This window comes from Solanum dulcamara, chromosome 10 (genome assembly GCF_947179165.1).
Source record: "Solanum dulcamara chromosome 10, daSolDulc1.2, whole genome shotgun sequence".
In the NCBI taxonomy this organism is placed as follows: Eukaryota; Viridiplantae; Streptophyta; class Magnoliopsida; order Solanales; family Solanaceae; genus Solanum; species Solanum dulcamara.
In genome coordinates, this window is record NC_077246.1 from 68,561,355 (window position 1) to 68,583,667 (window position 22,313).

At 37.3% G+C, this 22,313-nt stretch overlaps 2 protein-coding genes, 2 long non-coding RNA genes and 1 pseudogene across 4 annotated transcripts; 1 reads left to right on the top strand and 4 right to left on the bottom strand.

Annotated features, from left to right (window-relative positions):
* Window positions 1-2,167: 2,167 nt before the first annotated feature.
* On the top strand, window positions 2,168-3,602 carry LOC129870574 (GEM-like protein 7; annotated as a pseudogene).
* A 1,062-nt stretch (window positions 3,603-4,664) lies between these two features.
* On the bottom strand, window positions 4,665-6,982 carry LOC129870572 (putative UPF0481 protein At3g02645). The gene is made up of 2 exons (XM_055945395.1): window positions 6,908-6,982; window positions 4,665-6,125 (listed from the first exon to the last, which is right to left on the bottom strand). The coding sequence occupies exons 1-2, from the start codon at window positions 6,980-6,982 to the stop codon at window positions 4,752-4,754; spliced, it is 1,449 nt and encodes a 482-aa protein (XP_055801370.1). The 3' UTR covers window positions 4,665-4,751.
* Window positions 6,983-10,654: 3,672 nt separating this feature from the next.
* Window positions 10,655-12,640, bottom strand: LOC129870915 (uncharacterized). Its single transcript, XR_008762160.1, has 3 exons — window positions 12,471-12,640; window positions 11,651-11,701; window positions 10,655-10,681 (listed from the first exon to the last, which is right to left on the bottom strand). It is a non-coding gene; the product is annotated as an uncharacterized LOC129870915 (long non-coding RNA).
* A 313-nt stretch (window positions 12,641-12,953) lies between these two features.
* LOC129869913 (uncharacterized) lies at window positions 12,954-13,772 on the bottom strand. The gene is made up of 2 exons (XM_055944481.1): window positions 13,145-13,772; window positions 12,954-13,030 (listed from the first exon to the last, which is right to left on the bottom strand). Exons 1-2 carry the CDS (start codon window positions 13,770-13,772, stop codon window positions 12,954-12,956), a joined length of 705 nt encoding a protein of 234 aa, XP_055800456.1.
* Window positions 13,773-18,239: 4,467 nt separating this feature from the next.
* Window positions 18,240-20,785, bottom strand: LOC129870763 (uncharacterized). The gene is made up of 3 exons (XR_008762125.1): window positions 20,477-20,785; window positions 19,641-19,691; window positions 18,240-18,671 (listed from the first exon to the last, which is right to left on the bottom strand). It is a non-coding gene; the product is annotated as an uncharacterized LOC129870763 (long non-coding RNA).
* Between the last annotated feature and the right edge of the window lie 1,528 nt (window positions 20,786-22,313).

A 22,313-nucleotide genomic window follows, 5' to 3' on the forward strand; every position in this document is an offset into this window, starting at 1 on the left:
TCAGGGAAGGGCCCGACCACAAGGGCCTTTGTACGCAGCCTTACCTTGCATTTCTGTCAGAGGTTACTTCCAAAACTTGAACCCGTGACCTCCTGATCACATGGAAGCAATTTTACCAATTACTCCAAAGCTCCCCTTCTAGTTTTCTAAAATATACAAAGGAAAAAATTCAACACATAATTAACAGCTACTAAACATTTGTATGGTACTCCTTGCTTGACATAATGAACCGTTCAAATCTTAGGATACCATCAACTTAGTCAAACCTTAAAGGTTTTACACTAATGGAAAGTTAAAATCTATGCAAGATACTTTCTGGTATGTATGATTTTATGAGATTTATTACAAATTATTAGGGGATTGTTGAATTAGTTTCTAACATTTGTATGGCTTAAATTGAGCAGATACATCTGTTCGTGAGAGAAAACAACTTTTTTTAAAAGTCATCTCTCAAGTTCTATAAATATAAGGCCTCTATTGAAGTAGTATAAGTTGGCTTGCAATATACTAGACTTTATTGAATCCTAAAGAAAATTGCTTGGATTCCCCTAAAGAATATATGGCAAATATCTCTAAAGCACACTGAATTTAACATGGCAAACTCTTCCTTCTTCAGTATTGTTTCCTATTATTCTAACAGAAAATACAAGTACTTTTTTGTGCTTAAATTACCATTTAAAAATACTTGACATTTCTCTCATCTCATGATTTTTCAAAGGCAAAAGTTGGTCAAGAAGAAAATAAGTTAGTTTATTCAAAAGAATTAAATCATTTGTCATGCATGTGTGGTGTGTTCCACATAAAGTCAGCATAAATGGACTACAAATCCTGTCTTTACACCTCAAGATGAGAGGACAAAAAACTAATATAAGGTAACTGCCTTACAAGAGAAGTTACTATAATCCAGAATTGTTGGCCCTCTTGTAACCGATTGAAATAGTTGAATGGCTACACTTTTTCCCTTTGCCTGATTTAGTGAGCAACAAATCAACGTTTATGGATGACTCATTCATGTTTCAAAGGGGACAATCCAATGGTGGTTGTGGATCGCCACTTAACTTTAATGTCATAAATTCTTGCCGTTAGCTTGTCAAACTTAAATCGTACCAGCCTAAGAAAACTAACTTGGGATAATTTTACTATGCATTAAAGCTTGTGAAAAGAATTTAGAGGTAAGTAGGACTACGAAAAGTTTAGGAGTGCACTGAATAAACCATGCCAAGTTTAGGGGGTAATGAGGTATTCTATATCAATTAGCAACTTGAAACCATAAAATTTATAGAAGCATATGATAATACCAATTGAAACTTGAAGTTTTAGAAGGAAAAAAGGCTGTTGAGGGTTAATTAAACTACCTTACTAGTTATGACAATATGACTTCAAAATGGAAAGCTTTCTCTTGCTTTTACTCAACTAGTAAAAGTAGGTTACATCACAAAGCAGATCTGCCAACACAAAAGTTGAAAACACCACATCTGCACAAAAATCTTCATAATAAAATAAGGCAACATGAGATTTAGTTTACTGTAATTAAAAAGAAAGCTAAAAGAAGACGCGTTTTAAAACCTTTGCAGCAAATTAAGGAATATACTATTATTTATGATGGTATCGTCTAGGTCAGCTTGTGCTAATCCACCAAGTATATGTTCAAGATTAAATATATGTATAAAAATTAATTTTTTACCTATATATGAAGTAATGATTTTCAACAAGATTTAAAATATATGTAACGTTTTACCTATATGCACTTAGGATTTTCTATAAACAAGGTATTATTTTTTGATGAAAGGTCTTCAAATACCACTCTTCGATCTTATGTGAATCTATCACTGCTACTATCTTTGACCAACACAAGTATTGGGTAATTTTTTTTTTATAGCTTAAGCAGATAGAAAGAAATCCCTAACTTTCTTTTGTTTTTTCTAAAGTTTGAGATCTGATTTTCCATGATTTACACCCACTAACATAAATTAATTAATGGATTGAAAGCAAAGGTTAAAAGAGAGAGGAGAAGCCAGAGGATGAACATGCACTGCAATTTGACAGAAAATTCTAAAAAAAAAAAAAAGCAAGATCTTTTTAGCTTATTTTTGATGACCAATAGCTGACTCATGCAACAGTTATCAACTTTTATATATATATAGTTCTGCAAGCAATGGTCTTAAACCATCAACCAAAACCTAATATATTTCAGTTACCTTAGCAATACAGTAATCCTCTTCAAGATCAGCAGTCACAATGAAGGACTTAATCAGTGGAAATGTGGTGAGTGTTCCCATGAGTTCAGCAGTATGTTCATTTGAAAGGCAGCCTAAAAGATTACTATCCCTATCTTCTTGCCAAGACCATATTCCATCTGCAACATCAAAGATCTTATCTAAATTAAAGCAACGTGAGTATTTTCCCCATCTCTTGCTGAAGAATCAACTCTATATTGTAGTAGTTCTAAACAGTATCAATTAATGACCCTTGAAAAGAAGAGATCATTAAGATTGAAAATTAATTTTTGAATATGCAGGAAAATCGGTGATTAGTAAGATGAACAAACTGGGAGAAAGGATGGACTGTCTTGCACAAGGCATCCGCGAGCATGGTAAGCACTCACGTTTGGAGTTAGAAATTGGAAAGGAATATTTTGCCTTTGGAAATAAACAGCTGAAGTTTTGTGATTGAAAACCAAATAATCCTCAAACAAATTTTTCAATATTTGACGAGTGTTATCGGCATAATACTGATTGGTAAACTTCAACTTGCAAATAATGAATTTAGTATTTAAAAGTGAAGTCACGGCCAAACACAATTGTAAACCTAAAGAACACATATAAGTGAGTCATGAAGTACTAAAATTCATGCAAAGAAGCACTAATTACGTGTATACACAATACAAAGTATTGATTCTAATATCACAACTAAAATTATGCAGTGAGCTTAAGCCCGAAGCTAACAGAAACTGTGAAGGGAAAATTGAGCCTTGGAGCAAAAATTCTTCAAGTAGGAGGACTGGAGAAGATATTCAGGCAGAAGTTTAGTGTTAGAGATGATGAAAAACTATTGAAGGTTTCTCAATGCTATTTATCAACTACAGCTGGTCCAATAGCAGGCCTTCTCTTTATCTCTACTGATAATATTGCTTTCTGTAGTGAGAGATCAATAAAGCTCTTATCTCCAACCGGAAAGTTACTTAAGAGTTTGTTATAAGGTATCGATCCCAATAACTAAGATACGGAAAGCAAAAGAGGGTGAAAATATGGAGAAGCCATCACAGAAGTATATACAGTTAGTTACAGAGGACCATTATGAGTTCTGGTTTATGGGGTTCTTTAATCATCAAAAGGCTCTAAGATATCTGCAGCAGGCAATTTCATCTTTCAAGAACTTCAATCATCTGAGAAGATGACTTTTTTGTTTTATTTTGTTTCCTAATACACCCATTCACCAATGTAAAATGTTTATGCAAAAAACAAATTTTCATATCTGTTCAAACTTGTAACTAGCTCCATTGCTCAAAGGAGGTTTACATTTTTTTGGCTTTAAGCATTAGTTGTTAATACGAGTGGATAGAATATTTGTAAAAATAATGCAAACAGGAGGCTGATTCATCTTTTGACCAGTCATCCAGCCATTTTCATGACATCGGCGGTGAGTCTTGATTCATCCCCATAGCATAATCACACCACTCATAAGCTATAAAGAGTCTAACTGAAAGTTGGGTAGTGTCAAATATCTCAAACCACCTCAATAGTTCAAGCCTTAGTTCTTGGGTGAAATTTGGTCGAATAGGTAATCAAACCAAAAATCTATGATTTGAGAGTTAAATCATGAGTTATTATACCAGGAATAGCTTAAAACAACTTACCTTAATGATGGGAAGGAGTGGGAGTGATTCCATCTTCTTGGACCGAGTTTGTGGAGTGGGAATCGAGAAAAATGATAAATTTTAGAGTTGTACATTTGAAATACCTTTGAAGCAACCACAGGTCTGGCAATGATCACAGCATTGAAGATTGGAGTGCCCAAGAAGAACACTGTGATTGTGGTCCTTACTCCTTGAGCCCGTATTCGAGATTATGAAGCTGAGCTCAATACCTCAGCAGCCCCATAGAGTGGAGATTGAAGCAACCGCGCTCACGATCACGATTTTGGAGCTTTGGCTTACTGCCTCCCAGACCGTGCCTCGTTGCAATCGTGAGGCATATGTTGTGCTCACAAACTTCTTTGTTACCATGCAGAAATCACTAATGCTGTGATTGCGCAAAGATATTGCGATCACAGAACCAGTTCATTTTGACAGGTGTTTCCCTTTCCTTAACCACAGTCCATTCTGATCATCGAAGAGAACAAGTAAATACCCACACCATACAGCTAACTCAATTTAGTCCTAAGCATGCTTCTGACATGCCTCCAACATGTTGAGTAGAAACAAGTTTTTGATTGGAGAGAAGAAACCATTTTGTGCAGATGATTTTCCTCTTTGAGAATCTGACCCAAGAATTGACAATATGCCCTGTTTCACTATGCTTGTCTTTGGCAGATATCGTGTTGGTGGTTAATTTACTCAATTCTTGAGGATAGTATTATTGTTTTTTTTTAGATTTTAATGTTCTCGCTTGCATAATGCTGGTGGGAGGTGATAGGTATAGATACTTGAAATAAACCAAAATTAAATTAACATTCAACTATAAAACCCAATACAAAAGGGGGACATGAAAAACTCGTAAGCTCATAAACACTAGAATTGAAATAATTACTACTTACATAACGGAACCTGTGAAAGCTAGAATAGTTTGTATAGTTGTGAGTATGAGGAGTATAATGGCCGCCACAGTTGAAGCTCCTACCCAAGGACTACTAAAATAATTATGCTTCAAATTTGCCTTCATTCTGTTCCATGGTTTTTTACAATGTTCAACTGCTTTTCTGAATTGTTTATTGTAATAGAAGCCATCATGATACAAAGTGACCCCTTTTCCAATTTTGTTGAAGAGGCTAGCCACCTCTTTGTCCTCTCCTAACCAGTTCACTATGATTCCTTTTTTGCGAAGCAAATTCACATCTTTGTCTGAGTCTATAAGATGATCCATGAAAGTTGCATAATCACTGAAATATGTAGAATGTTCATCAGATGATTGTTGCTCATAAGCAATGAGATTTCGCAGGATGGTTTCCGTATCATCTTCCACTCGAAAACAAGGAATTGTCATCAAACCATTCTCGAACTTTATATCGAATGAACTTGTCATATTACTGACCTTTGCAAAGCTAACTCCAGCTTCGGAAAGCTCTGTTGCATTTGGCATGACCATTTCCATTGTTTTGTAATCGTTTGACTTTTCCTTGGTAATCCCATGACATGAAAATATGTGTAGTAGATGAAGTAAATGTTTGATATTTCCTGCTTTACATTCTGTCGTTATTGGGAAGTGAACAAAAGAGTGAAACCAATGACTCACCAGTTTTTCCAATGGTTCATCATCATCTTGCTTTGTCATGAGAAAAAGTTGGTCTAGGACAAAGAAAGGAAGTTGGTTTTCCAGTAACAACAAGTCTCGGGATATGTAAAAAGAGCAGCCCGATGCACTAAAGCTCCCGCTATGCGCGGGGTTCGGGGAAGGGACTGACCTCAAGGGTTTATTGTACATAGCCTTACCTCGCATTCCTGATTTCCAAAGATTGAACACGTGACCTCTTGGTCTAATGTAATTATTATTAATATTGATAATTTTGTCTTCTCCTTTTGGAGAATGCTCCCTAGAATGCTCTCGAATAAACTCAACGACAAAACAACCATCAAGCAACAACATTTTAGTATCGATGTCTTTCATATCGTCGTAACACTCTAGTGCTTCCTTCTTCAGTTTCACCATTTCACTAATGCAACTTTTCACATCAAGCCCCTCTTTTCGTTGAAGAAATCGTCTTAGGTACAATTTTTTGTACTTTTCCATTGAATCAAGTTGAGGATTTTTCTTATGGTAAGGACCAATAGATACCATCTTTGGTGTATAAGCATCTGGATTTGATTCACGTAGCCACACGTTTACTTTGGAAATCGTCCACGATTTAATATACAAATTGTCTAAATCATTTAGGTCGATTATATGATCCACTTTCCTCCCTTCTTCTATCTGTAAAGGAAGAGAATAAGAAATTTTAAAATGTTTATTAGAAGCACTATGCAATAAGCAAACAATTACATATTCTTTTAATATGATCAACTTTACGATTTAGATTAGATATATCTGCATTTAAAAAAAGTTGTGCATATATACTTTGGACGTTTAACAAATTATGTAAATTTATCTTTTTCATTAACAAGATGTATTAAAAAAACAATTTAAAACTGTTTTTTTTTTAATTTTAAAAATGTCAACATAACTTTAAAAGCATACCTCACCCGATCCATTATTTCTTGTTAGTGTGGTATTTTAATATTTTATTAAATTGCAATTTTACATTGCTACATTTTCTTTTATTATATATTCAACAGTTAAAGGGTGATATTGGTTAAACATAAGTACTTTATAAGCGATAATTGAGGTCAAATCTAAGTGTATCTATGCTTTTTGTTTTTTATAAAATAGTTAATTATCAGAGAAGTAATATTATATTTTAAATGAATCTTAGGATTGTTGAAGTTCAACACATTCACAAGATAAATATTATAAAGATCGATGCATATGTTAAGATTCCATGGTCCTACAAAACTTGATAAGATTAACAATGACTACATATTCTCCAAATGGTGCACAAGAGAACAAGGATTGTTTGGTCATGTCCTATGCCGACCTACAAATGCACCGGTCCGTAGGTGTTAAACCATGGTTAGTGAACGTGTTAGGATCATGAGGTAGACCTAAAATTACATCGAAGAAGCAGCAAAAATGTTTTGTATAGTTGAGAGAGGGACCTCATCTTTTTCAGTTTGAAGAAGCGGTGGAATTAATTGGTTATCTATTGAGATAATCTCAGTGGAGGGTGCCATCCAATTCCTACAAAAAGACACATTCTTTTTAATTTCAATTCATAGATACCATGACTATTATTATTATATTTAATCCAAATCATTTCATTGCAGAATTTGATTTGAAAAGAGAAAACAAAGCAATAAAAGGGAAATTATATAACATCAACTCTCATGCTACTTAGTGAAATGAACCCTACTATGTCTTGTCAAAACTTGCAGGAAAAGAAACTAATTTCATCTATTAAAAATAAAAAGATCAGGAAGGAATACCGTTATATTAATCTAATAGAAAACACATACTCTCACCTTTTTATTTTAATTCTCTCTCTCATTTATCAGTAACTTTTTCAGGACACTTTTACGACCAAAAGATTAAAGGGCACTTTAGTACATTTTATATATTTTTAGTTTAAGATCATAAGATTCAATAAGTCTCTTTACTTTCTTAATTCTGTATCAAATCAAAATTAGATAAACAAATTGAAACAGACACTACTAAAAAGTCACTATTTTTCCTTGTGAAATTTTTGCACATAAAAATTAGGAGGCTTTCTTGTGTTTTAGTGGGATCTATTTTCCACCATGCGTTTTCCCAATGAGCTAGTTCCTTGGAAAATGAGTGAAAAAATCATACTTTATAATAAAAATTTCTCATTGATTTGCAGCGGAAAAATCATCAATTAGTGAGGATGGTAGAGATGTGGTAGGACTTTTTGAAGCATGCAAGTTGTTTGCATGAAGATTAATATAATGTTTTTCTTCATAAAAAAATAGTAGAAGTTGATTTACATTTGAAACAACAGAAACAGAGAAGAAATTGTATTTTTTCATATTCTCATTCACTTTTCCCTTTACACTAGAAAAGAAATTGTGTTTTTTCATAAATGTGTATAGTAAATATGATTAGAGCAAAAAACTAAATAGAGATGAAGTATTGTGGATATAAAAATAAATAAAATAGATAAATATACCTTGTATGTAGTATATACACGTATATATCTTGTGTTCGCTGTTATATAGAGTGTTGATTATAAAGGCTTTAACGACATTTATATAGAATGTTGGTTATAAATACATATATTTTTTTATTATCATTACATTATTTATTTGTTGTATAAGTGTATAAGGTGAGATATTGTATAAAACATTTCAAAAATATTACCTGGTTTGGTTGTTCATAAATTCGAAATGGACTAGTTGGAGTGAACTTGAGTTTCTTCTTAAAATACTTCTATGCTCAACTTTTCTGAAGGTGAAGAATGAGAGATGGAGAATATAAAATTATATATGAGTACTATATATAGATGTTCCTTTGTGTGATTGCAAGCCTGCCTACATTAATAACATGAAATAATGTACATTTTGAGAAAAGTATCATAGAATAAATAAAGCTTTAATATAATAGAATAAAGTGTATTGACATTATTTCATTTAAGAAAACATATCATAGAATAAAACTTTGAGTGTGTATTCAAGCTACCATTTATTCTAAAATTTGATATCAAGTATAACTGAAGAAGAACTTTTTTAGGCTGTGTTTGGGTACGCCGGAAAATTTGCCATTTTTTCTGAAAAATAAGTGAGTTTTTAAATTTATTTTTAATATTTGATAAATAAGTTGAAAAAATCCTTTGTAAAAATAGGAATAATGTATAAGTATCCTCCTGAATTATGACTGAAATCTCAGTGACACATTATAACTTAACTAGGGTCCTATTACGCCCTCCCCCTCCCCACATCCCACCCCCAAACTCATTTTTTTTTTGCATTATCTTACACCTTTTGTGTTGATGTGGCACCTTCAACCAAGTAAGTTGATAGTGTTTGTACACACTCGCATGCCACATCAATATATATATATTTTATTTTATTTTAAAAATAATTCTTAATTCTTTTTAAATCTTCTTATTTATTTTATCTTGTATTTAAATTAAGTTAATACACATAAAACAATTTAAAAATATTCCTTGTGTTTAAACCTTTTTTTTACCTTCATTCATTGTCTTTTCTCTTTTATTTTTTATTTACTCTTTTTATTTTTTGTCTTTCCTTTTAATTTGATTTCAAATTTAATTCCAAATACCGTGTATTTAAAATAAGTTAATTTTGAATGGATATCAAACTAAGTGAAAAAAATCAAAGAAAACTTAAAAAAATTAAAACGTTAAAGTTAAAGAACATTTTTTAATTATTTTTTAAAAATAATTAAAAGTGAAAAGATAAGAAATTAATGAAAGAAAAAAATAAAGTTTAAAGTGAGGAAGAAATTAAATTAAATATTTTACATGGAAAGGAATGAAAATAACTAAATATGTATATGTTTTAATATCAATAATTATATGTACTAACAAATTACAAAGTTACTAATTAAAAAAGGACATCTGTCCAATTCTTTCACTCATCACTTGCCTTTAAGAGAGCGTGCACACTTTTTATGCCACGTCAACTTTTAGGGTGTATTTGTTACATTATAAAATAGTTTAGGGGGGTAATAGGACCCTAGTTAAGTTAAGGTGTGTCGATGGAATTTCAGTTATAGTTCACGAGAGTACTTATACATTATCCCAAAAAAATATTTGTATAAAATCTAAGCAAGCACTATGTTATACCCCCAAAATTACCAAATACCCCTAGAGGATAGCGCGCTCGTATAACATATCATTCCTAACTTTTTTTGGCCAATCCGAGGCCAGAATATTGATCAGGGGAAGAATCATGTGAGAAAGTGGTCTTGGTTGAAGTTTAGGCCAACCGGATCAAAAGATAATTTTTCGAGGCAAAATTGCTTAACCAGAAGAGTGCGCGACAGGTGCCCCAACATAGTTCATTTTCATCAATTGTTCATAAAACCCATTCACTGAATGTGATTTATGTGTTAAGTTGAAAAATGTATTGAAATGGATCAAGTCCGCATCGCAGACTTGCTTTATCACAGTACCCAATTTTCAGTTTTAAGTGAGGGGCATTCGGGACTTTTCTCCACCCCTCCTATACTTAACCCCCGACTTTCTTAGGGCGTTTTCAACCTTGAAACAGTTCCTAAACACATTTCTAAGTCTTTTTACACAAAATTAACTTAAGAACTAGGGCTAAGGAGAGGAGAGGAGGCTAGGGTTCAAGAGATTCAAGCAAATCCTTTGCAATTTGAAATCCCAGTCTACATTCTAGGTATGTAAGGCTAACTAAAACATAGATTTGAGTTCTTCCATGTGTCACGACCCAGCCCCGTGGGCCGCGACTGGTGCCCTATTAGGACACCTAAACGAACTTACATACCAAATCATCATATTACAAAATAATTCCAATTTAATATTAGTCTCAATCAGAATAGCAGGCTATCCTTAATTTCAGTAGCCGCGTATGCAGAAAAATAATTTATCAAACCAAAAAGGAGCAACGGAGGGTGCGTCACCGGATACGTACATATATACAAACATATGGGCCGTTTTGGCCGTTATAACAAAAGGGGCCACATTAAGATACAAATCATACGCGAACGAACATATACGACCCATGACCCACACCTATGTCTACAGGCCTCTACCAAAGCATAACGAAAACATATGACGGGACAGGGCCCCGCCATACCCAAATATTCAAATACATAAGAGTGTGTACATCAGAAAGGCATATACCAAAATGCGGCTCCGAGTCAATAGAGCACTCTGTAGTAGAGGAAGGTATGCAGCAACGCCGATGGATCCAGAACGTCTATACCTGCGGGCATATAACGCAGCCCCCAAAGAAAGGAGGTCAGTACGAAATATGTACTGAATATGTAAAGCACACGTGTAAGGAATATAAATCGTAACTGAAAGGGAGGGTACACGGAGCACATACCAAACCAGAACATCAAAATTTGTACTGAAAATATATGTACACAATGCAAGTAAAATCATGCATAAGGCATAAGAACGTGGTCACCACCCTGACGCTGGTGCCACAACACATCATACTCCAGAAGGTTTCAAATCTCCGTACCAACCCCAAACATATCGTATCATCACAGCATGCTATATCATCAAAACATATCATATGCCATGTCACATCATGTCACCATAGACGGTACCCGGCCCTATGGAGAGGTCTCGGGACCCGTAACACATCATACTACTGAGTATATTATAGGGCGCACGATTACAAAGCCGGCCCGGGTTCCGGCGAACGATATCATAGTAATATGCACAAGCGGAGTAGTGAGAAACTAATGCAGCACATATATATATCAAACATTTCTGAAATTATGTTTACAGTCCCAAAACGGGTATTAGAACATTAGGGGACGATCAGGATATTATTATTTTATTCTTAGTTTTTGTAGGAAAACTCATGGGCAAAAGTTATCCCTTTATGTTTTATCAGAATAAACTAGATAGGACAACTAGGTGAATTTCGGAGCTAGTGGGCCCACCTTTGGCCAAGCCAAGGTGGCGTACATAAATTTCAAACACTTGGCCCTACGGAGTCATCTATCAAGGTTGTAGGATGATGCGGTCATATAAGTAGAAGTTACGGATATTTGCATGTTTCTTTTCAACATACATGAATTTTTAATTCAATTTCACTGAATGGATTTCTAGGAAATTCAAGCTTGGATTCTCGTGAGTAGAGTTTTTCCCGAGACTCAAATTACAACCTACTACACTTAGGATATGCCAAAACAAGAAAAAGAGGAGCTTTACATACCTTATCCGCTTCTTACGCTCACTCAAATTCAAATCCCGTTTCTTCCAAAATCTACAAATGGTCACAATTACCAATTGTAAATTATAAGCCTTTAAGAGTTCAATTTTTTTTCCTTTACTTGCCTACAAAAATTTGGGCAGCACCTCCCCTATAAATTCAACATCCCCGAGAATTTAACTCGGCTAGAATATCAACAACAACACCCACAAGCATACCAACAATATCAACAATTTACACTAAAAATCTTTCTTCTTCTTCTATTTTGTCACATAAGGCCACAAGTTCTATTCCACCTCACCTTCAAACTAATATCAACATTTCATATTCATTTACTAGCTCAAGACCACGTAATCATAATTCTAAAGAAGTTAACATTATGCCATACAATATGTAAGAATTCCACCAAAACCATAATCCACCCAAAACTTCTACGAATGTAACGAAACTACCAAATTGCATTGTCTCCTTCCAAATTCATTAAGAATAACAATAATCCATATACTAGAATTCTATTTCCATAATTACACAAAAACTATACTAAAATCACATAATTCTCTATAACAACTTAGAACCAATTTCAATGCCGTCTCGAATCATTAAACTTGTAGTTACACCATAATCGCCATAACGACACCACTAACAAGCTAAATAAAGTTCAATTCCTCTTCTCCCAACCATCACACCACATGACCACACACACCCACTTGCACACCCACATGGTCACACACCCACATACATCATAATTACATAATTTCCACTTAATTCCACTAGCTACAACACATAGACTTCTTCCATAACATAAAAAAGATAGAATTCTTACCTTTTCTTCAATTTTTGACTTGCCACAAATGAAACTTTCTCGCTCAATTAATTATACCACGGTGAAGAGGGCCTCGAACTTGACAAGAAGTCAAGAAGACAAGGTTTTTGGATCAAAGTTGAAAAACTTGGAATTTTTCCCCTTTTCTTCCTCTAGTATCGGTCTCTTCTTCTCTTTCGAAGATGACTTAGCTCTCTTTGGAAGTCTTGAAATTTCTAGAGACACATATACTAAATAGATGATGGGCCAATATAATTAATGAACTAAATTTTCAAGGCTTGGGCCATATCATGTATTGGGCCCTAATTTCTCTTATTCCCTTTTTTTTAAAGCCCAACTATAAGTCTTACAAGTAATTCACAAAATTAGTTTCCAAAATTTCCAATTTTTTTTGCCCTCGGTCTTCTTCCGTATTTCCACACCATTTTTTTTTCATGAACATCATACCGGTAATAATTGAAATAAATAAAATAATTCACAACCTCATTCTTTGCAAGCCAAAAATATTTTTTTCCCTCTTTCCGAATGCGCAAAGGTGCGAGATGTAACATCCTCCCCTCCTTTAGAACATTCGTCCCCGAATGTTAAATTAGCCTTATGGGTTGGATTCTTTATATGGGCGGCACACATAATTAATTACTAATTAATGTAATTAATTAAGAAATTTAAGTTACCTGACGGCATAGGAAACAGGTACGGATATTTCTTCTTCATCTCGCTTTCAGCCTCCCAGGTCATTTCCTCTCGGTTATTGTTCCGCCACAGAACCTTGACAGAGGGTACATCCTTGGTCCGTAATCTTCTCACCTGCCGATCTAAAATGGCTACGGGATGTTCTTCGTAAGATAGCTCCTCTGTTATCTGTACATCTTCTATAGGAAATATTCTGGAAGGATCACCAACACATTTACGAAGCATAGATACATGAAATAACGGGTGCACTGCCTCCAGATCGGACGGTAAGTCTAGCTCATAGGCGACTTCGCCTATCCTCTGGGTAATCTGATAAGGTCCGATATACCGCGGACTAAGCTTACCCTTTTTGCCGAACCTCATCACACCTTTCATGGGCGACACCTTCAGAAATACCCAATAGCCAATCTGAAACTCTAGTGGTCGACGTCGCTTATCTGCATATGATTTTTGTCGACTCTGGGTAGCCAATAATCGCTCCCGAATAAGCTTTACTTTATCAACTGCTTGCTGTACCACATCTGGCCCAATTAATTTAGTCTTGCCCACATCAAACCAACCAATCGGGGATCTGCACTTCCTACCATATAGGGCTTCATATGGCGCCATTTGAATGCTAGAATGGTAGCTATTATTATAAGCAAATTCAATAAGTGGCAAATGATCGTCCCAGCTACCTTTGAAATCAATTACACAGGCCCGCAACATATCTTCCAGCGTTTGAATAGTGCGCTCGGCCTGTCCATCAGATTGAGGATGAAATGCGGTGCTAAGACTCACCTGAGTCCCTAATCCTTCTTGGAAGGATCTCCAGAAGTTAGTCGTAAATTGGGCACCTCTGTTGGTTATAATAGATACAGGAACTCCATGGAGCCTTACTATCTCCTTAATATATAATCTAGCATAATCCCCAGTCGAATACGTAGTCCTGACAGGAAGAAAATGGGCTGATTTTGTTAATCTGTCAACAATAACCCAAATAGAATCATACCTGCGTAGAGTGCGTGGTAATCCTGTAAAAAAATCCATATTAATTCTTTCCCACTTCCAAGCGGGAATTTCCATTTGCTGTAGTAATCCAGCGGGCTTTTGATGCTCGATCTTGACTTGCTGACAGTTAGAACACTGACCAATAAACTCTGCAATATCTCTTTTCATCCCATCCCACCAATATAAACATTTGAGATCATGATACATTTTTGTGGATCCCGGATGAATAGAATATCGGGCATTATGTGCCTCGCCCATAATTTGTTGCCGCAGCCCTGCAATGTCAGGTACACATATCCTGCCTTCACATAATAATGCCCCATCAGACGAAATTTTGAACTGAGTCCTTTCTTTGTTAAAAGCCACATTTTTGTACTGTAACAAATTGGGATCCTCGAACTGCTGCCATTTTACCTCTTCCATAAGTGATGATTCAACAACATCTCGGATAGAAATCCCGGTATCTCCAAAATCGGCCAAACGAACTCCAAGGCTGGCTAACTGATGAATCTCATGAACCAATTCTTTCTTTTCTGGTGGCACGTCGGTTAAACTACTCATGGACTTGCGGCTAAGTGCATCAGCTACCACATTGGCTTTCCCCGGATGATACAAAATATCGACATCATAATCTTTCAATAATTCAAGCCATCTTTTCTGCCGCAAATTTAGCTCTTTTTGCTTAAAAATATATTGGAGGCTCTTGTGGTCCGTATAAATATCAACGTGGACCCCATATAAATAATGCCGCCACATCTTCAAGGCATGAATCATCGCGGCTAATTCTAAATCATGAGTGGGATAATTTCTCTCGTGCGGTCTAAGCTGTCGGGAAGCATAAGCTATGACTCGACCGTGCTGCATTAACATGCAACCTATCCCAATACCCGAAGCATCACAATAAATGACATACCCCTCTGACCCCTCTGGAAGAGCTAAAACTGGAGTTGTAATCAACTTTTCCTTCAGCAATCGAAAACTGCATTCACAAGCATCAGTCCAATGAAATTTTGCTGCCTTCTGAGTTAGCTTTGTTAAGGGTGTCGCAATAAAAGCAAAATTTTCTACAAATCTTCTGTAATACCCGGCTAACCCCAGAAAGCTGCGTACCTCTGTCGGTGTGGTAGGCCTGGGCCAATTTTGTACAGCCTCAATCTTTTGTGTATCGACCCGAATGCCATCTGCTCCAACAATATGCCCTAGGAATGCCACGGAGGTTAACGAAAATTCACATTTAGAGAATTTAGCATATAATTTTTGTTGTCGAAGTATGCTGAGTACTGTTCTCAGATGATCGGAATGTGCTTCTGCTGATCGTGAGTAAACTAAAATATCATCAATAAATACAATCACGAACATATCAAGGTACGACCGAAATACCCGATTCATCAAGTCCATAAACACCGCTGGAGCATTAGTTAGCCCAAAAGACATCACCCTGAATTCATAATGCCCGTATCGGGTCCTGAAAGCAGTCTTTGGAATATCTGCCTCTCGTACCCATACCTAATGGTAGCCCGAACGTAAATCAATCTTTGAAAAATATTTGGAACCCTGCAACTGATCAAATAAATCGTCAATCTGGGGGAGGGGGTATTTATTTTTTATGGTCACCTTATTTAATTGTCTGTAGTCAATACACATCCGCAGTGACCCATCTTTCTTCCTTACAAATAATACCGGCGCTCCCCAGGGCAATGTGCTGGGCCTAATGAAGCCTTTGTCTAATAAGTCTTTCAGTTGCTCTTTCAATTCTTTTAATTCCCTCGGCGCCATTCTATACGGAGGGATGGATATAGGTTGAGTATCCGACAACAAATCTATCGTGAACTCTACCTCCCGTTCAGGAGGAAGGCCTGGAAGCTCTTCCGGAAATATATCTGGGAATTCATTGACTACCGGAACTGATGGGAGAATAGGTGTCTCGGCCTTAGTATCATATACCCCAACCAAATGATAAATATAGCCTTTTTGAATCATCTTTTTAGCCTTGAGGAATGAAATAAACTTACCCCTCGGCGATGCTGTACTTCCTACCCATTCTACCACTGGTTCTCCTGGAAATTGAAACCGAACTACCTTTTTCCGGCAGTCAACATTAGCATAACAGGAAGCTAACCAGTCCATCCCCATAATAACATCAAATTCGATCATATCTAATTCCACCAAATCAGCTTTAGTACAACGATCACATATAATCACAGAACAATCCTTATATGTCTGCCTAGCTATAATAAAATCCCCAACTGGTGTAGCTACCTCAAATGGCTCTATAGGTTCGGGAGTTATTCCGATTTTACTAGCAACGAGCGGAGAGATATATGATAAAGTAGATCCGGGATCAATCAATGCATATACAGATCGAGAGAAAACCAATAATGTACCTGTGACAACATTTGGCGACGCCTCCTGATCCTGGCGGCTAGCCAATGCATATATGCGGTTCGAAGGACCGCTAGAATCAGAAACCCCGCCACGACTTCAACCACGGCCCGCCAGTGATGGCATACCTCGTCCCGCAGAACGTGCAGCTAGAGGGGTAGACGATGAACCAGCAACTGATCCTGTCGGCTGAACTGCGCCAGCTGCACCACTCGCCAACGGACAATCTCGCATGATATGGCCTTGACGGCCGCAAGAAAAACAGGCTCCTGTAGCTCGGTAGCACTCCCCGGGATGTGATCTCCCATAATAAGAACACCGAGGCATAGGGGGCCTGGACTGACCAGAACCTCTGCTCGTCTGTGGACCTGATGCTCTGGAACTTTGGTCGGCCCCAGACGGCCCTGCACTATCAAGTCGTCTGACGGCGGACTGCGTACTCCGGTTTAACAGAGGAAGATATCTACTGGACTGCTGCTGAGGCTGCCCGCCTCGGAAATCTCCAGAATACCCCGCTAATCTAGACCTCTTGGGCGGCCTCCTGTCACGATCTCTACCAGAATAATCTCCCCTATGCCGGTCCTCCATTCCCTGCGCATAGGCTTGCAGTCGGCCAATATCCATGCCGACCTGAGATGCCATCGCCATACAGCTGTCAACAAAATAACGATCTAACCCTATCACGTACCGATGCATCCTGTCCTCCATATCAACTACAATAGTAGGTGCATATCGGGCCAGAGAATCAAACTCCAAGCTGTACTCTCGAACACTCCTGCCTCGCTGCTTCAGCTGTAAAAATCTATCAACTCTCGCCCGCCGCAGCTCTGGGGGTAAGAAGTGGCTGAGGAAGGCAGCTGCAAACTCATCCCATACCGCTGGGGGAGCACCCTCGCCCCTGGACAGCTCTCAAGACTCATACCAGTTAATCGCAACATGCCGTAACCTGTGTGAAGCTAATTCAACAGACTCGGTCTCAGAAGCCCTGACCAGTCTCAATGAGCGCTGCATCTGCCGAATAAAATCCTGGGGGTCCTCCTCGGGCTTAGACCCAAAAAACTCTGGAGGATTACATGTCAGGAAATCGCGGACCCTCAAACTATCACGTCTGTCATCATCATCACCTCTTTGCCCACGTCCGCGAGCCTGACCCGCTACTATCGTCGTCAGCAACTGCACAGCCTCCTTCAGCACCCTATCCTCCGCCCTAAGCTGAGGAGCTGGAGGCTCGGGCGCTGGAGCCTCTGGAGCTAATGGGGGAGCTGCTCCAGGCTCCTCCGGTGGTGGTGTAGCAGACCCTTCTGACTGGGGCATAACATCTGGCATAGTCTGAGCACGAGCTCGGGTAGCTCTCGGCCTTCGACTCATCCATCCGACCACTGCTTTGCCCTTCTGGGCCGCCATCGCCTTCTTTGGAGGCATCACTGAAAAATACAATAGCCGATTAGAAAAGGAATTCATCCTAATAGCACAGCTCTCGCGCACGATCTAAGATTCAAAGAAAAGTAACACCCTAAATGTCCTGCAACCTCCTGTTTATAGATGTGGTGCACAACACACCGATAACCAGGACTCTACGAGACACGGCCTGTAGACACTCCAAGGACAAACCGCTCTGATACCACTTTTGTCACGACCCAGCCCCGTGGGCCGCGACTGGTGCCCTATTAGGACACCTAAACGAACTTACATACCAAATCATCATATTACAAAATAATTCCAATTTAATATTAGTCTCAATCAGAATAGCAGGCTATCCTTAATTTCAGTAGCCGCGTATGCAGAAAAATAATTTATCAAACCAAAAAGGGGCAACGGAGGGTGCGTCACCGGATACGTACATATATACAAACATATGGGCCGTTTTGGCCGTTATAACAAAAGGGGCCACATTAAGATACAAATCATACGCGAACGAACATATACGACCCATGACCCACACCTATGTCTACAGGCCTCTACCAAAGCATAACGAAAACATATGACGGGACAGGGCCCCGCCATACCCAAATATTCAAATACATAAGAGTGTGTACATCAGAAAGGCATATACCAAAATGCGGCTCCGAGTCAATAGAGCACTCTGTAGTAGAGGAAGGTATGCAGCCTACGCCGATGGATCCAGAACGTCTATACCTGCGGGCATATAACGCATCCCCCAAAGAAAGGGGGTCAGTACGAAATATGTACTGAATATGTAAAGCACACGTGTAAGGAATATAAATCGTAACTGAAAGGGAGGGTACACGGAGCACATACCAAACCAGAACATCAAAATCTGTACTGAAAACATATGTACACAATGCAAGTAAAATCATGCATAAGGCATAAGAACGTGGTCACCACCCTGACGCTGGTGCCACAACACATCATACTCCAGAAGGTTTCAAATCTCCGTACCAACCCCAAACATATCGTATCATCACAGCATGCCATATCATCAAAACATATCATATGCCATGTCACATCATGTCACCATAGACGGTACCCGACCCTATGGCGAGGTCTCGGGACCCGTAACACATCATACTACTGAGTATATTATAGGGCGCACGATTACAAAGCCGGCCCGGGTTCCGGCGAACGATATCATAGTAATATGCACAAGCGGAGTAGTGAGAAACTAATGCAGCACATATATATATCAAACATTTCTGAAATTATGTTTACAGTCCCAAAACGGGTATTAGAACATTAGGGGACGATCGGGATATTATTATTTTATTCTTAGTTTTTGTAGGAAAACTCATGGGCAAAAGTTATCCCTTTATGTTTTATCAGAATAAACTAGATAGGACAACTAGGTGAATTTCGGAGCTAGTGGGCCCACCTTTGGCCAAGCCAAGGTGGCGTACATAAATTTCAAACATTTGGCCCTACGGAGTCATCTATCAAGGTTGTAGGATGATGCGGTCATATAAGTAGAAGTTACGGATATTTGCATGTTTCTTTTCAACATACATGAATTTTTAATTCAATTTCACTGAATGGATTTCTAGGAAATTCAAGCTTGGATTCTCGTGAGTAGAGTTTTTCCCGAGACTCAAATTACAACCTACTACACTTAGGATATGCCAAAACAAGAAAAAGAGGAGCTTTACATACCTTATCCGCTTCTTACGCTCACTCAAATTCAAATCCCGTTTCTTCCAAAATCTACAAATGGTCACAATTACCAATTGTAAATTATAAGCCTTTAAGAGTTCAATTTTTTTTCCTTTACTTGCCTACAAAAATTTGGGCAGCACCTCCCCTATAAATTCAACATCCCCGAGAATTTAACTCGGCTAGAATATCAACAACAACACCCACAAGCATACCAACAATATCAACAATTACTACAAAGCACAATTTACACTAAAAATCTTTCTTCTTCTTCTATTTTGTCACATAAGGCCACAAGTTCTATTCCACCTCACCTTCAAACTAATATCAACATTTCATATTCATTTACTAGCTCAAGACCACGTAATCATAATTCTAAAGAAGTTAACATTATGCCATACAATATGTAAGAATTCCACCAAAACCATAATCCACCCAAAACTTCTACGAATGTAACGAAACTACCAAATTGCATTGTCTCCTTCCAAATTCATTAAGAATAACAATAATCCATATACTAGAATTCTATTTCCATAATTACACAAAAACTATACTAAAATCACATAATTCTCTATAACAACTTAGAACCAATTTCAATGCCGTCTCGAATCATTAAACTTGTAGTTACACCATAATCGCCATAACGACACCACTAACAAGCTAAATAAAGTTCAATTCCTCTTCTCCCAACCATCACACCACATGACCACACACACCCACTTGCACACCCACATGGTCACACACCCACATACATCATAATTACATAATTTCCACTTAATTCCATTAGCTACAACACATAGACTTCTTCCATAACATAAAAAAGATAGAATTCTTACCTTTTCTTCAATTTTTGACTTGCCACAAATGAAACTTTCTCGCTCAATTAATTATACCACGTTGAAGAGGGCCTCGAACTTGACAAGAATTCAAGAAGACAAGGTTTTTGGATCAAAGTTGAAAAACTTGGAATTTTTCCCCTTTTCTTCCTCTAGTATCGGTCTCTTCTTCTCTTTGGAAGATGACTTAGCTCTCTTTGGAAGTCTTGAAACTTCTAGAGACACATATACTAAATAGATGATGGGCCAATATAATTAATGAACTAAATTTTCAAGGCTTGGGCCATATCATGTATTGGGCCCTAATTTCTCTTATTCCCTTTTTTTTAAAGCCCAACTATAAGTCTTACAAGTAATTCACAAAATTAGTTTCCAAAATTTCCAAATTTTTTTGCCCTCGGTCTTCTTCCGTATTTCCACACCATTTTTTTTTCATGAACATCATACCGGTAATAATTGAAATAAATAAAATAATTCACAACCTCATTCTTTGCAAGCCAAAAATATTTTTTTTCCTCTTTCCGAATGCGCAAAGGTGCGAGATGTAACACCATGTCCCCTAATTAGTTGACATGTGAAATTGAGTTGAATTGGGTCTTCCATGAGTAATTTCTTGAAAGCTTTCCTTAAACCTTAGTATATTCTTGTGTAATATGATATTGATGATTGTTTTATGACTATAATACTTGTAACAAATGATTTGACCTATTTCTACATGAACTCTAACTAAAAAATTTACCAATATTTGAATGTTCCTATGTAATGATTGAGTCTAGAACCATGAACGATGAACGCCTTGTATGTGAATGGGATTGAACATGAATGTAGCCTTAATGAAACTTGAAGGTCCTTTGTATTTTCACAAATGGAATCCAAATGACTGAATAGAATTAAGTGTTGTCATAAATGCATATCTAAACTACTCTTGAAAGATTTGATTGAGATTGATTGGATAGTTTGATTGGTTAAGAGGTTTGATTGTGATAGAATTGATGAATTGAAATGAGTCCAAATGAGACTTGTCGAATGACTAGATTGAACTGATTGGGTAGAGTTTTATGAGCACTGAGTCTTGGGAGGAGTATCGAGCACCGAATTGGGTGAGAGTAACTAACAACTCGAACTCAATAAATACATAGCCAACGTAGGTGAGGATTGTACCATAAATTGAATGAATTCCCTTATTATCCCTAAAGTGGACTTGACTTATTGATTGTGGATCCTTGATTGGTTTATTTGTCCCTTACCCTAGTAAAGTATTGGACGGAAGTGGCAATGACGTCGGCTCATTGTACCCCATCGGCTCATAGGTGATGGTTCTCGGATAAGAGAAACTCCCAGATAGGTCTTGATAGTACTCTAAATGATTGGTTTGATTGGCATAAGATTGTTCCTGTCTAAATCATATTTACTTTAGACTTGTCATATCCTGATTGAGTTCTTTATTCTGATTTGAGCTTATTCTATCTTGATGGTTATTATTTTTCTATCATTTACATTCCACGTACTGGCGTTCATTTGATCTTGCATCTTTTCATGATGCAGAGACAGGTATTAGAGATCATCAACAGGTGCTTCGTTGAGGATTAGATTTGTCATCAGCTTTGGTGAGTCCTCCCTGCTTTTGGAGGATTCCACACTTATCTTGAGCTGAGGAGCCGAGTGACGTGCTGTTGAGATAGTACTCTTCTTTCATTGAGGTAGCCATGAACTTATCATGAGCTCCATTGAGATAGTAGAGGTAGAGGTTTCATAGACTAGACAGTGATGGTTTGATTTGATGTCATTATATCTTCACTAGCTACTCTCAAACTATTCTTACGACATAGATTTGGAT